At 40.5% G+C, this 16,410-nt stretch overlaps 1 protein-coding gene across 1 annotated transcript in view; it reads right to left on the bottom strand.

The window, feature by feature from the left end:
• Window positions 1-10,867: 10,867 nt before the first annotated feature.
• Window positions 10,868-16,410, bottom strand: part of LOC144822772 (uncharacterized) — an 82,109-nt gene continuing 76,566 nt past the window's right edge. Inside the window, exon 2 of the mRNA XM_078680644.1 lies at window positions 10,868-15,040. Within this exon, the coding sequence (XP_078536770.1) occupies window positions 13,073-14,416 (1,344 nt within the window). The 5' untranslated portion in view covers window positions 14,417-15,040 and the 3' untranslated portion in view covers window positions 10,868-13,072. The remainder of the gene's footprint in view (window positions 15,041-16,410) is intronic.

The raw sequence follows: 16,410 nt of genomic DNA on the forward strand, positions 1-16,410 counted from the left end.
TACCGGCAATAACTACTTTTACTATGAGCTCAGCTTAGCTTAGAACCAGGATGCATCAAACAAACTTAGTACATAAAACAGCACGTATGAATAATAACTTGTAAGAAAGTGCAATGGTTAAATTCAAAACATTATGAATTGCTTTTTAGCCGGGAAAACAGTAAAATGTGAACAAATTATGACTTTTTCCATACGCACATAAAATTGTGAACTAGAAATAACATTCAACATGAAACACAGTTGCAATAATTTACCAGCACCACTGCTTCAAAAACTGGATCAATTGAAAACCACAATGAAAATAGAGGAGAAAAAAGTGAAACTCGCCAAAAGCACTTCCAAAGCCTCGTCAGGGGTGATTAATATTCGCTATATAAAAACAATTTACAATTACAAGGAATTCTTTAGTCTTTCTTTGTTTTCCGCAACCTGGGTTTTGAATATACTTTGGGCCATTCCAGAGCCCAGCATTCCACCAACTCGCTCATGGACTCCACTGGTGCTGCAGATGAATACCCTCACATTGAATCACTCTCTAAGAGCGTGTAATGGCCGCACAAAATCTGACACACCGGGGAATTACACTTTTAATAAACCGGGACATGCCTTATTATAGACTACATTTTGGTGGATACAAAATCTTGGCGTGTTAGATTTCAAGATCGTGCTGTTATGATAGCGACCATAATGCTCTTATCATAGAGGTGATTTCATCCTGTGCTAAGAGTGTATCTGAAACACAACCACCACTCGACTCTAGACTAACATTGACCAATGGCAGGAGGAGAGTTCGATGGGGGGGGAATTCTGGCAATCAAAAGAAAAGCTGGCCTCTCTATACCAAACAATCATCCCGTTTCTTATGGCAGTGAACCAATTCACTTTGACCGACAGCATCCTTACTTCTCTTTCTAAAAATTCTGATAATCACCAAGATCTAGTATTTACCATGGCTAATATTTTCTATCCCAACAAAAGAACAAGGGAGAATAGAAGATCACAACACCGTTGGCATAGTGACAGTTGCCTTAGGGCCAAGTCAGATCTCATTGCTGCTAAAAAAAAATGAAGGGTAGGCTATTACTAAGAGAAAAAAGGGTAGCCCATTAAAGTACCATCGATAAGGCAAAAAGAAGATGGGAATGTCATAAATGGGACACCTTTAGAAGCGCCTTAAGTACTCATGATATGAGGTCCTTTTGGAATGTTGTAAATTTTGGCTCTTCAGAAGGAAAATTGGCCATAGAACCTAATATAGGGGCAGATGTTTGGAAGGCTCATTTCAAATCCCTATATCTAAGGACAGAGGAAGAGGATGAGCTAGCTGGTAATGGGCTCCCCCACCCCCGTGCCAATTTGTCATGATGTCCCTATGATTTCCCTTAAGGAGATAACTGATGCATTGAGCAGGGTAGCACCATCCAAGGCTCTGGGGTTAGATAAGATCCTCGGGGACCTTTTTCATAGTGAACCTACTATCTGGGCCCCCTGCCTGTGGTTTTTGTTCAATGCTCTGCTGCAGGGAATGTTGATTTCTACCACCTGGGCGGGGGCTGAAATTATACCAATTTATGAAAAACGATCTCCACTCCTTCCTGTTAATTATCGACCCATCAGCCTTATTGACATAAGCCAAAAAATATTTGCCCGCGTACAGTTGGGGCCACTGGCGTAACAAAAAGTGAGGAGGCCTCCCTGCACGGTACTTAGGGGGCTGCCTCCGGGCTCAATCAGGAGCTTTCCCGGCCAGAGTTCAGTGCCGAGGGGGCCCCCTGCACCGCGTGGGCTGCGGTGGGCTGTGTTACGCCCCTGGTTTGGGCGACTCCAGAGCTGGATGGAAGAGTACAATGTTCTTAGTTCCTTCCAGCCGGGTTTAGAGCGAAGATGTCTACAACAGACCAAATTTTTAGGTTACAATTACTACATTGGAAATCAGTGTGTATAGAGGGTGCCAGTCTCTATCTGATATTTGTGGACCTAAAATCTGCATTCGACCTGGTACGGAGGGACAAACTGTGGGCTAATATACTGGATATGGGGGTTCCAGCATACCTTTGCCGCCAGCTGAAACAATTGCATGAGGGCATTTTTGCCCAAATTAGGTATGGCAAAAATGTCGAACTTACTGCCCCACACCTGTAGAAAGAGGCGTACGCCTAAACTGCGTCCTGGCACAACCCTTTTTTGCTCTTTATTAAAGGTTTAGTTGAGTCGTTGATTGCAGGGAAGGAAATTGATGCCCCTAAGCTGGCAAACCGTAAAATACATGCCATGATGTTCGCCGACGACACCCTCCTACTCTCAAGAATTCAGAGGGCCTAGACATTTTTTATGTTTTTTGTAAAAAAATAGGGGGCTGGAGATCAACCTAAAGAAAACCAAATACATGGTATTTAATACAAGCAAAAGAACCTGGCCAAACCCCCACCTAGATGGGAAACCCCTGGAGAGGATGTCCATTTTTTAATACCTCTGCATCACCCTCACCGAAAAATGGAATTGGGTTGCGCAAACGAAGAAAGCAAGTTTAAAACTGGCCCAGACGAGGGGGCTGGGGGGGACTGACAAAGGTATACAGGAGCTCTACCAACATATTTGTTGGATCCGCTGTGGAAATGTATAAAGCCCAAGCCAGGTGTGCCGCCCTGTATGGAGCTGAAATCTGGGGTCATTGTCTTTCTGACTCTATATCGAGCATTGAGAACTCTTTTGCTAGGTAATTAGTGGATCTTCCCCCAAGCTCCCGTGGCATTAGACCCATCGCGAACTAAGCCGCTCTTAGATCTCTTCTATTCTTGCGACGTCGGTGGAGTACCACGGAATTGACTGCTTACAGGGAAGAGTGAAGTACTGAGCTTACAGGGTGCGGGCAAACTACCAAGGCTGACTTTCATTAAGAAAACTCTTGTGGCCATGGGAATGGGTAACTTGTGGAACAATGCAGAATAAATCTGCTCTACAACATCAAGGAAGGACCTGAAAGAGAGCTATAGGGAGTATAAACTTGCCCAGATACAGGGGAGGTCTATGTCTGGTTCACTGACTAAAGGGCTTCTAGAAGTAAATGATCAGTACAGACTAGAGCCTGCCCTGGATGACATCCAGCCGGTCCTTGACAAGAAGTTATATTTGCAGTTCATTTATGGGGTGCTCCTGTTGCGTGCTTTTACAAATAAATGGGCGGGTTAATCCAGTTTGGGGTGTCCGGCCTGTAGCAATACAGCGGAGACATAATATCATATAATATTTTTCTGTCAAGGATACAAGAAGGCGAGACAACAATGGCTTTTACAGTTATTTAGAAATATGGGAACCAGCCACTGCATTGAGGTTTTTAGGATATTGAAATATGACACCTATTGTGTTTTTAATATCACGTTTTTTATTCTCTATGTGGTGTGCACGTAGAGTCATCCTAAAGATGTGTCTATAGGCTTTGCCAGTCCATTACTATTTATTCTATAAACCGGGCCTCTGACTTTCTTTTAACATGAATGAAAGTATTTTATGATTTTAAAATGAGCATTTTTAATGATAATGTGCTGTATACGTTGTTTTTATATTTTTCTATTGGTATATACTTTTGAATGCTACTAGGTGAGGGCCACTATGTTAGCATCAGAACCCCAGTTTTTTAAAACTGTAAAGGCCTTTATGCTGCTCATGTTTTGCACATACACTTCATTGAATCCTATATCTATGTTAATTTCTGGACCCTTGAGGCTGGCATGTGGGATAGCTGAGTGCTCCATGTAACACTACATGCTTTTGTTGTGTAATTCTGTGCTCCACATTGAGCAATGATTATTTTTACTCAATTGAATGAAATGTATTGTATTTTTATTTGAGCTTTTATGGCCATATAGGCCGAAATAAAGATCTTTTGATGATGAATATACTTTATTTTTTACACAAAGTAAAATTATTGCAGTAGGTGGATGGTTTGGTTTTGACCATGTCTTTTTTTATGTGCTATTTTATACTAATGCAGGGATTGTTTTATTTCTAGATCTGGCTACTAACAGTTTTTGCTTTCTGGAAGACATATCACATAATTCTTCAAAAAAGTTAAATAGGACGTTTGCAACACTGGAAGAAATTAGCGTTTATTGTATTATGATTTACTTTTATTGTCCCACTGTTTTTTCCCACAAAACCTCAGTAGTACAATATATCCAATCTGTAGGAGCAGTTTTAGTCCACTAATTACACTCTTTCATTAGGAGCTCTCTGTTTTCGTTAACAGGCTCTTGTTTGGATTCCAACTAGAATCCTGTCTCTCAAACAAGGTCTCCAGGATCTTTTTTCCTTTGGTGTTTGAAGAAGACAGAAGTCAGGATCCTCTCTGATACCCTTAACACTGTTTTCTTTAAAAAAAATACTCCTCACTCCTATCCTACTCTTATTCTTCCAAGTCCTTTCTGATTTTCTCGCAGCATTGCCCTGGGGAGAGAACACCCAGGTGATTCTCCAAACCCATTCTGCTGCCTTCACTCTGCACTTCCTTTATATAGAGTAGAGGGAAAAGAGTACCTCATTAAAGTTCATCCACTGACTCTTCCTTCCCTTGAATTGGACCAACACTTTGATGATAGGAGTGGCTCTGGACCTCGATCTAATTATTGGGTAAACCAGGTGTTCACCCTTTATTGGATGGGCCAATTTAAAAGGAAAGCTGCCATACCTTTGCTCTGATTCATGACGTCTATCCTTGCCTGCCAAATCTGTGTTGGCTCGCAAATTCCTCTCGAGACACTTGAGGACTTATGTGCGGTTTAGGGACTGACTGCCTAACCTACTTTTGCACGCTTGTGAAATGCCTGCAGGATTGTCTGAAAATCTGCCAGAAGAATATAAGGCTTTCATGCCGATGCGCGTACTGGAACTTGTTTGAGTTTCATGTCTGTTTGGGGTGTGCGAACGCTCAGCTTTTAAATCATCATAAAATGAAGTTTGTTGTAAGTTTAAACCCAAGTGTTTAGGAGGGAAATAAATGCTACCCTATATGATAGTATTGAGACTGTGTCTTTACCCTATACGGAGGAAACGCCTCTAAAGGGATATATAGAGTGAGAGAGGACTTTGGATCAGTTGCCTTCAGTCATTGCCTTTCCTGTGTTATTGATACTTTTCCATTGCTTGGATTGGATGTTCAAGGCCATGGTATTATGTGTTCAGTTGCATTGTCTTATTTATGTTTATATTAGGTTTTGGTGATGGAGTATCAAGTAGTTCTTTTGTTAGATGGAGAATGAACATTATATGTCGCTTGTAATGAGACTTGTGCATGTCCTTGGTGTATTTACTTTGCTGCAGTAATGGTGAATTTCTGATTTCATACTTTTTGATTTAGGAATTGCATGCGGTTTGGATTGCTTGACCTATAATATAAATACAGTTATGCACACAGCCCCTATTCCCAGCTTCTATGTTTTTGTAACCAAGATTTTGCCTCCTATGATATTTGCTCCCTAGTACAGCCTGGGACAACACATACAAATTGCTCCCTTGTATCAAATACTTCCCCTAATAAAAAGCATGACCTACTGACTATTCCAATGGGTTCTTTTTTTGGTGCTTGTAAACGTGTGGGACTGGCTGGCCGGAATAACAAGCGTGGAGGCCTGAGATAGTGGGCAATGGTCGTTTTATTCTTGCCACTGAATGGATAAAGTGCATAAAGGGTGAGGAAAACGAAAACAAGAGAAAAGTTCCACTTTCGACGAGAAGGAGGGGCTGGTCCGGGTCGTCTGTTGAGTGGTTTCTTCTGTGGTCGGTCTGGGTTAGTCCTCGGAGGTTCCGGGAGATATAAACAAAAAGAAAAGGAGCCGTTAGTCTCACTGGACTATTGAGGGTTGAACCGTTACCAACACCCAGGTTTCAGTGAGGGGAAATGAAGCGACCGTGAGGAAGGAAAGGAAGGGTCGGGTCTGGATAGAAGCAGAACGGGGCAGAGAAGCAGACCGTGTCCGGTGAGAGGGACGTGTATGGGCAACACACACACACACGTGCTATACAGGGCTCAATGGTGCTACACAATATTTACAGTGAACTAGAAGTACCGTGTCTTTCGGGTGTTTATTTACAAAACAAGGGGCTATTAACACAGCACTTTAAGGTGCGACAGGGGCGGTTCTCAGTTTACTCACGCGCTCCGCCGCAACTCTCCAGGTTGAGTTGCGGCCGCTCCCCAGCCACCTCCTGCGGACACCACCAGTCCTCGCTCCAGTCGTCTTCTTCCTCGGTCGTCTTCTCCGTCACCTCTCTGGTCCGGGTCTCCTGCCACGAGCTTGATCCGACGACTGTGTGTGTCTCGCCTCCGGCTTTTCCGGCGTCCGGATCCTGATAGGGGGAGGGCCTTCCGGGGTCGTCTCGAAGTGTTTCCTGTCTAAGGCCGCTCCTGATTGGCCCCTGGAACAGAGGACAAAGGGGTGGGTTTTGGTTTGGCAAAGCCGTTGCTAAGGACGCTCCGGTTCCGTTCTCCCTGCCGCGACTATGTCTGAGGAAATGCGGTCCCAGGGTGGCTCGGGATGGCGCCGCATCACAGTGCTTTATCTAAAGAAATAATGAAGGAATTCGGGAGTTGGGTGAGGATGTTCTTGCTGAACTGAGGTCTTGAACAAAAGTACATTTGAATAAGTAGAACCGTTTTAGTGTAAGAAACATAATTTTATCAAACTGGATGTGAATATGCTTGTCACATTTATTTATTTAAACATTTCATATGGTGATCACTCATATGTTTATGGGGATGCCAGTATCTGTGATGGATTCTTGCCCTCAACCATTTGGAATGTGTTATACAGTGTAAGCAATCAATATCTGTTGAAGGCTACTAAAGTGTGTTGTTTTCAATGCCCAGCATATTAAGTATATTTTTTTAATTATTTTTAGGTTATTTTACTTTTCTACTAATATATTTTTCTTTTTCGCTAATGGTCTGATCTTGCGACCTGATTGTAAGTCTATTTTTATTTTTGACTAGCTGTACCCTGCCACACGTTGCTGTGGCTCAGTCTGGTTAAGAGCAAGAAAAGAGTAAGCGCATGTTTCTAATATGTTTAATTTCACAATGCTTGTGGGCACACAATATGTTTTTGTGACTATTGACACATTGTGTATATATAAACACGCTCTAATGTTGCAAAGTGAGACAACTCCTCCCCGCTCCCTCCACCCACTTCCCGGTCTACCATCCTGACATCAACTGTTCATCCAAATATTTATAGACTATTGTCTCTATGCGTCCCCTGTAGTTGTTGTGCAGCAACGAAATTAATAGGGTCTGTTCTGCCTTTCGATTAAAAACACGTGGGTATTGGACACGCGTGTATTCAAATCCAACGTTGTCTATATATAAACACGCGCTAATGTTGCAAAGTGAACCAACTCCCCACCTCCCCCCCCCCCCTCCACCCACTTCCCGGTCTGCCATCCTGACACCAATTGTCCATCCTTATATATGTAGACTATTGTCTCTATGCGTCCTTTCTTAATGTTGCAAAGTGAACCAACTCCTCCCCCGTCCCTCCACCACCTTCCCGGTCTGCCATACTGGCAACAACTGTCCATCCTAATATATGTAGACTATTGTCTCTATGCGTCCCTTGTAGTTTTTGCTCAGCAACCAAATCGATAGGGTCTGTTCGGCCTTTCGATTAAAAACACATGCGTATTGGACACACGCATATTCTAATCCCACATTGTGAATATATAAACAGGCGCTTAATCGCATCCAACGTTGTGTCAAAATTTCAAATCAATCGGTGAATAACTTTCAGAGATTTAAGATTTTGAACAAACGAACATTGACATGTTTATGTGTCTGCTCGGGCTTTCGATTAAAAACACGTGCGTATTCAACACACGCGTATTGGAATCCAACGTTGTGTATATAAAAAGTCTCCCCTATTTGAATCCAACGTTGTGTCAAAATTTCAAAGCAATTGGTGAAAAACTTTTGGAGATTTGCGATTTTGAACAAATGATTATTTACATTTTTATTTATATAGATAATCTGAGTCTTTTACCATGGTGTCTGTAGGAGTCCAGAATGGTGCACCAATTACACCCCTTTAGCACTTTCTTCTTCAGGGAAGCAGAGTCAACTATTCCAAGGTTTATTCAGAGGTTGTGTCAGAGACTCAGCTCTGAATAAAACATCCAATAAAAATATTATTTAAATGCCCAGCCTATAAAAGAAAAGTACTTTAATACTAACGCACAATGCGCTTACTGTACTTAATCTTCAGAGTGCATACTGATTGTTTACAAATTGTGGGACAGTCTAAACTGCTGCCTAAAGACAGGTCTTATGTGGTTAGGTAAATTGGCTCATAGCTCTCCAAAAGGGAATCTCATGAAAGTTATCCAAGAGAGGGGGGGATTTCTGCAGCTCAGTTCACATTTTTGCGAAGGTTATTGTTCTCAGTTCCCAAAAATGTCGTTTTTGATACCCCTATGAGGTCACAATGGCACAGTACATATCTGTCCTGTATCATGTTCTGCAGTTCATTATTGATTTAAAAAAGCCTTGCAACTCAAGATTGTGTCCACATTGCATAGTCCACCAAGCAAGACTTGCCTGCTCTTCTCTCAGGCAAGCCTACATTGGTTGCATCAAGTTTATGGTTGATGCAAAAGCTTACACTCAGTCAAAGAAGCTTGGGGTGTAGTCAAACCTGTGATCAATGTGCCAGGAAAGGAAAGGGTAGGGAAACTCAATATACTGCAGAGGGGACCTCTATCTCTTCTTTGCTGCCAAAAGCCTAGCTTACTACAAACGGTCCCTGGAGTGTCCTGGAGAAGCTCTGCTATTCTACCTGGGCTCTCTCAAGCCCTTCTTTTTTTCTATTACTTGAATGTAGCAAATACAAAATTGATTCCAGTGTCGCTGTAGCCTCTGGGATATACATGCATCCTCTACAAATGCAGATAGGTTTACACATGAAATCTATGTACCCCACGGATGGATGAAGGACACAGTGACAGGGGATTGGCAAACCACTTTAAAAAAGTGGAAGAGGCCAATAGGAAGGCAAAGGCTAAAGGGCTGAATGGCAACTATAAACAGTATCACTGCCACCACGGTTAGTCCTTTACAGCCCAGCGAGCTGACAATAGTCCTACTCGGTAAGAAGGGTGCACATGGTGAGTCTCTCTAGAGCTTTGATCCCCACGCTACATCTCAGTCGAAATCACAAACCTACTTCCACAACTTTTGTATCTGAGGCAGATGTCAAAAAGCTAAACCTTACTATCATGAACTAAAGGCAGACATCCTTTCTTCTTTTCAACAAAACCCATTGCTACAACACATGTAACTACATACAACATACAGTTTGGAGGCCCTGCATTTATCATGTTTAGAGTGTTCATTTGTTACCCTTCTTATTGTTCTGTTCAGAAAATGCAATCAATTATTTAAAAACAAAAAAACACTGTACATCACCTCACATTTATTTCAGAGTACTGTACCATTCAATAAAAGAGTCCAGGTGTTTCGGTTAACAGTATTCCAATGCAATATGGGACATAATTACTCATTCCCTACCACCAAATCTAAGGCCTAGTCACATAACTCAATTTTAGTCGTTTTCTGAAGCACAGATAATTTAGCTGTAGTTTTGCTTTTAAGGTCAGTTCCAACACTTTAACCACTTGGATGCTATGGCATGGCAGCGATTTACACTAGACTTCCATTGAAATGAATGGGCACTCCATGACGAGCTGACCTTGTCATTAGCATGGAAGTGCTACATCACGTCAGATAACCTAACCAGTCTCCAAAGGCTAAATTTGGCTGTATTTTTCACAGATGACCTTCTCCAGAATGCATCTGAGTTACTTTTTGCAATGTTTGTATTTTTTTCAGGCGTTTTAAAATATCAAAGTTAGAGACGACTACCTGAATTCGAAAGGTTCTGCTATAGACTGCTTACTTTGATTCTTCATGACTATTTTAGAACAGTTCCAAAATTCAAGCTTGAACCTCACTTCAATTTTTTTCCACTGCTTGTTAGCCTCTCTATGTTTTATATTAGCATTTACATAGTGCGTTGTTACCAGGGAGCACTTACCTAGGTGGACGAGTACATATGTTATCTGTTTGTTATGTACCGCTGTTAAGAATCTGTGGCATGTTTTGGGCCGTTAGGTTGTTTTTCCTTGTCATCCTGTTTACAATTGCGTAACTGTTAATAGAAACGTAATGAACTTGCGTATCACTAAGACTGGTAAGTCAACATTTAAATAGCTTTCTCCACTTTTGCATGCATTTTTGTTCAGAACTTTAGCATTTCTGGAGTGTCCTGCCAGGTGATGGAAACGTTAGGGAATGTATCTTGCGAAACACCGCTTTTATTAGCGTCACTATGTTCGGTATGTGTTTGTGCATCTTACCTCATTTTCTGTGCAACTACCATCTGGTGTCATCTCTCCCTCTCCATTTTCTTTCCACATATTGTATATACTTCCAAACGATTTTACCTGAACCATTTGTTGACAAAAAAACATCTATCCATTGTTAATTGTGTATTTCCCTACTGGAATTTAACTCATTCGAGAGGCAATGGTGTTTCTTTTCTGAGGCATTTTCAAATGTTTGTTTTGTCATGGTTTTAGCAAAGCTATTTTTGGAAAACTTGCTAGGCCATTATCAACCTAAACAAAAACAGCAACTTTTTCAGTCAAAGGGTGTGTCCTCTCAGGTCATCCATCAAAGCTCAGTACATTTTAACCTCTCCTCTAAAAGTCATTAGTGACCACCTGACCTTTACATGCATTTGAACACAGAAACCCATTTTGTCTCCGCACATAGTCCACCATGCTGATGAATATAGTGTCCAACACCAAAAAAAAAACAAATTGCTTTCCATTTTTTATTGATAACCCCATGTTTATTTATGAAGGTGAACATTTCTTTTTCACAAGATTCTGTTTAATGTATATATATTTCCTATCTAACTGCTCTCTAAGTTTGTTGCCTATTTTTTTTTGCTTATTCCTTTTTTCCTCTACAACAAATCATTTGTCTCAACAGTAACATTCTAAGTTAAAGGTTTAACATAATGATTCAATGCAACAATGTCCAGTGAATAAACAGCTTTTCTTGGGACCATCACACATGTTGGTTGAAACCTTCATTTATGTATACCCTATCCAACGCTGTCCCAAGTTTCTTCCAGTTGCCTGTGCTAATGGAAGAATCAATGCTTTATAAAATTAGTACATTGAGCACAATTCAGAAAATAGTCAGGGATTTACTCCTGTGTGTTTTCCTTTAGGCTCAGGTTTAATCTTTACTTTCTGGGAAATTACAAAGTAATCCAGGACCACTTGTGGGAGCTGCAGCAGTCATTGGTTCCCAGAGGTATGCCAAGAACTCTTTTGTGAATTTGTTTTATGAGCATGTGTAATTTTGTGCATGCGCACTTAAAACACTGTAGAGCACATGCACTTTAAAACATTCTTCTTTTCTATCCACAGGAAAAGATGTTTGCCCCTGGAGACACCCCTTCCATATTTGAAGCCGGGCTCTCCCCATTGTCACCCAAGGTGCAAATTTACTCCTTCCCTTAACAGCCGTAAATATCCAATTGTGTCAATTGTGAAAAAGTTTGTGATACGCACAAACACTATAGTTTTGTTAAGTGTGTACATAGTTCCTAGTGCATTCTTGTCCTGGTACACCTTGTTCCTGCCCATTGCAGATCTAATCACATGAGAAAATAAGTACGTGTAATCTTTTTTACAAGTGTAAAGCCACATTTTAAAGCTATCAATAATGGTTGTACTCATATAATTCAAGTCATTTGAGCAACTGAGTTGAGCTTGAGTCGCTAACTGTTTTTGCAAATCTACCCCATTGTGCTCATAGGCCATCTCAGAATATACACTTGCTCAGTTAATTTCCTTGTTCCATTCATGAGAGATGATTTCAAAGCTGCAAGGTTGGCAGAACCTGAGCTAAGAGTCCTACGACCATACTTGTTCCAGTGACTATTTCTCAACCAATCTGTTTGGAAAACTCTCATTACATATGCCAATGGTTTTAGTGCCCCCACAATCACCCAGCATTTCTCAGATCCATTTATATGAGTCAAAAGAATTTGCAAATGAATATTCATACAATAACTAGATTTCTTTATGCTTCAAAAGGGCACATAATTACGTTTTAGGTTTGCATTTGCACCTTAAAATCACAGCATGGATTAGTGAATAAACTGAACACTTTTCAGTTCATGCTTTACTTGAGCTAGATTGGAGCCCCCGGAGATTGGGATGATATCTCTTAACATGTTTCCATGCTCTCTGTCATTGTTTTAAATGGTCTTGAGTGAGAATATTAGGCAAGACACGTAACGTGCCCCACTAGACTCCTTTCTTTCTTTACAGGGACATAACATACACAATCCAGATCAATGTTTATGGTGAATGCTGCTTCCCATCTCTTGGTCTTTCATTTTGCTTGACTTTCTTCGGATAGTCTGCAAGTTGGTCAGAAAAGTACTTACCGAAAACCCAGCTGTGTTCCTTGAATTGTTTAGCTTTTTTAAAATTTTTGCTTGGCAGCACAGATTTGAGTGCAGAGGTCCACTGGATTTGCCTAAAGCTGATTATGCGCTTTCAGGGTTCCTGAGTTTTTCTTTGGTAGACCACACTCCAACTTGTCTCTGCATCTACTGTGAAATCAGTTCTTTAAGCACTCACTCCCTCTGTTTTTCAAAAACAAACTGGCTGCGTATGGTCTCACAAAAGTTCTGGTCAGCAGATGCTTCCCTTTGTGAAGAAACATTAAACTGTTCACACGTTTTGAATTACTGTATCAAGGACTATTGTATCCCAGAACATTTTTATTTTCAATTTCATCAATTGCTAGGTTTTTCTTCCTGTCCCAGTGATCAAATTGCAGTTTTTTCAGTTCTCCGTTACAGGCTTAAATTACATGAAAGTGCCTAATGTTTTTTTTTTTGTTTCACAGCGCATCCTGTTTTATCTTCTATAAGAGGGTATCTTAAAAGGTTTCATTTTTTTCTTGTGTAGTTATCAACATCTGTGTGAAAAGTTTTTTTCAGCGGCAAATGTGGATCTGCTGGTGTTTGAGCAGAGAGGAGGACCAACGGAAACACTTGCCACATTCATTACATTTAAATGGTTTTTCCCCTGAATGTATTTGCTGGTGCCTGATCAGGACTGTTGACTGCACAAAAGATTTCCCACAGTCAGTACATACATACGGTCTCTCTCCAGTGTGTCCTCGCAAGTGTATCTTAATGTGCTGCGATTGAGTGAATTGTTTCCCACAATATTCACATTTATATGGTTTCACTCCAGTGTGGAGGCGTCTATGAACACCCAGGGAACCTGAGTCAATGAAACCCTTTCCGCACTCACCACAAATCTGTGGTTTATCTCTTGTGTGAATTCGCTTGTGCCTAACCAATGCCGAAGACACAGTGAAACTCCTGCCACACTCACTGCATGTGTACGGCTTCTCTCCAGTGTGTGTTCGGTCATGTTTGACCAAACTAGATGCTCGATGAAAGCCCCTACCACACACGCCACATTTATAGGGTTTTACTCCTGTGTGGATTTTTTTGTGCCTCCTCAGGGTTGGTAGTTGTGTAAAACCCTTACCACATTCATTACATGTAAATGGTTTCTCACCTGTGTGAATGTGCTGATGGCTAATCAGTGCCGTCGATAGCCTAAAACTCTTCCCGCACTCATTACATGTATAGGGTTTCTCTCCTGTGTGCAGTCGTTGGTGAGAAATTAATGCAGTTGATGTATTGAAATTCTTTCCACACTCATTGCAAGTACAAGATTTCTCACGAGTGTGTTTTCGCTGATGTAGAATAAGGGCATGTAACTTAGTAAAACTTTTTCCACAGTCACTACATACCAGTGGCTTTTTTACTGAGTGGACATGTTGATGCTTCACAAGGTTGGATGGACGTCCAAACATTTTACCACATTCAGTGCATGCATATGGTTTCTCTCCAGTGTGTGTCCTCTGATGTGTGATCATGTCTGCTGACTGTATAAATCCTTTCCCACATTGGGGGCATATAAACTGTTTATCTCCAGAATGTATTCTCTGGTGTTTGAAGAAACTTGATGAGTGACAAAAACTCTTTCCACACTCATCACATTTAAAGGGCTTCTCACCAGTGTGTATTTGTAGATGTTTCACAAGATCAGAAGACACCCTGCAACCCCTACCACATATATTGCAAGTATACGGTTTATCAGCTGTGTGTGTTTGCAGGTGCCTGGTCAGATGTGAAGATTTCTTGTAATGCTTATCACATAAGTTACATGCGTATGGCTTCTCTTTTCTGTGCTTTTCCTGGTGTTTTAAAAAAGAGGAAGAACAATCAAGCTGTTCTCCACATTCAGTACATACATACATATTACTTCCCGTTTAAGTACTTTTAAGGACAGCTTGAAGCCTTTTCACATTAAGTATGTAAACATTATTTTTGATCTTACATGTATTTTAAAGTCTTTGTTGAGTCCCAAAAAGCAATGTCACATTGCTGTACGACTGTGTAGCTCTTTCCTTGTTGGTCTGCAATTTAGTAACACAGCTAGTTTTAATTCCTCTCACATTCATGCAGAATATCCTAGCATTCTACAGTCAAAGTTGGTATTTGCATTTCATTAAAGCTGTTGCAGAAATGAATTTAGTTCCTTACTATTAGGACATATCCCAACAGGATAGCTGCATCTCCAGAAATACCACCACACCTGTTTGTGATAACAGTTCAATAGAGATATCAAAAATTGTGTAGTAGGAAAAGCAGGCATACATTCCTTGCCTGATGGTTTTTGCTTATTGGTTTACCAGTCTTTTCCATTCTGCAGCAATATAATCTCGGTTAATGCCTCCGTCGTCTTCACATTATACGTTGCTCAAGTTCATCCCAACTTATAGGAGCAGAATAACTTTTTTGGTAGTATTAGTTTAAGCAATGGTTATTTCTGTTTCCCGATCTTCACCATAACTATATCCTGTTGTTTCGGGGTGCAGGTTCTGTTAGATTAAAAGACAGTTGAGTTGGTTAGTAATGAGTAAAACATGCATAGCTCGCATCTTTCATTCTCATACCACCCTCCCTTACTGGTAGCATCCTTCTTGCACAAATCTTCACAAGTGGGTTTTCAATTCAGTACCCAGGTTTGCTATATTGGTTTCTCACTCTCTCTCTCCAGTTTTACTCGTCTAAACCGTCTGTCCTGCTGTAAAGCATAGAAACCATAGCTACGCTACAGTCAAAAATACTGAACACCTTCTTGGTGGTCTATGAACATGCATGAAAATTTAATTAGCAAACTTACCTTGACCTTTTAAACGCGAGCTAAGCGTTTTATCTGACTGCCTCTTTCCAAGCTAGTTTTCTCTCACTGGTTACCCATCACTTAACCACATGTAAGAAGCACTGGCAAAGCCAATGTGTCACACATTTGGGACCTATTGGTTTTCCCAGCCCAAATGCTGTGTCACATGGCTATAAAATGTAACAAGCATTGGTAAAGCCAACAGATTGTTCCTTTATAGTACGAGTGACAAGCTGTTGTCTTTATCTATTTATCTTCTTATTCATTGAAAGTGTGGTCTAATACATTGTGTTTTGTCTATTTATTTATTAAGGAATTTGCTGAACTTTATTCCACACATTGTCATCTCTTCAGATGGCCATCTAACAATGTGTCAGGGACGCAGTTTTAGTAACACACAGGCCATTTCTTGGGCAACACAGGTCACATAAGTTGTCAAATATATCGGCAGTAATCATACGCTGTGGGTGTACTGTTCTAAAGGTTACACTGTTTACACAGCAGCAACTGGTGACTAAAGAATCAGTGAAAGTTGTTACAAATCTGCACTTTGCACCTCGAAGCTAACAGAAGGCAACAAAACACTGTAAATAATGTGCTGTATGGTGGTGTAATTTAAGAGCTAAAGCAGTACTCCAATGTATGTCTACGCAAGACCTGACACATCACAAAAATCGTATTGCCAGTTTCTTGTATTAGAAGCATTAAAATTATAAAAAATAAACATCTCTTACACGATTCCAAGGGCACTTTTAACACTATGAGGATAGTTTGAGAAGGATTTCTGATTAAAAATGTTTCTAAAAATATGGCAAAGGTTTGCAGTACTTCAACTTCTTCAATTCTTTATTGTTTAAGTTAGTTAAAACCATAACAATGCCATGAGACACATTTAGGTATCAATAAATTGCGAACATATAAAGGATTAAAAATATATAAAAGAGAAAAAAAGAAAAACATGTTACTTTTTTTCCCCTAAAAGCTGAAAGTAATATCCCGATCCTGAAACCAGTTAAAAAATTAATATGTAATTCTGTTTAATAAAATTGTTATCAGGGTTGCGGT

This window comes from Lissotriton helveticus, chromosome 1_1, assembly GCF_964261635.1.
Source record: "Lissotriton helveticus chromosome 1_1, aLisHel1.1, whole genome shotgun sequence".
Taxonomy (NCBI): Eukaryota; Metazoa; Chordata; class Amphibia; order Caudata; family Salamandridae; genus Lissotriton; species Lissotriton helveticus.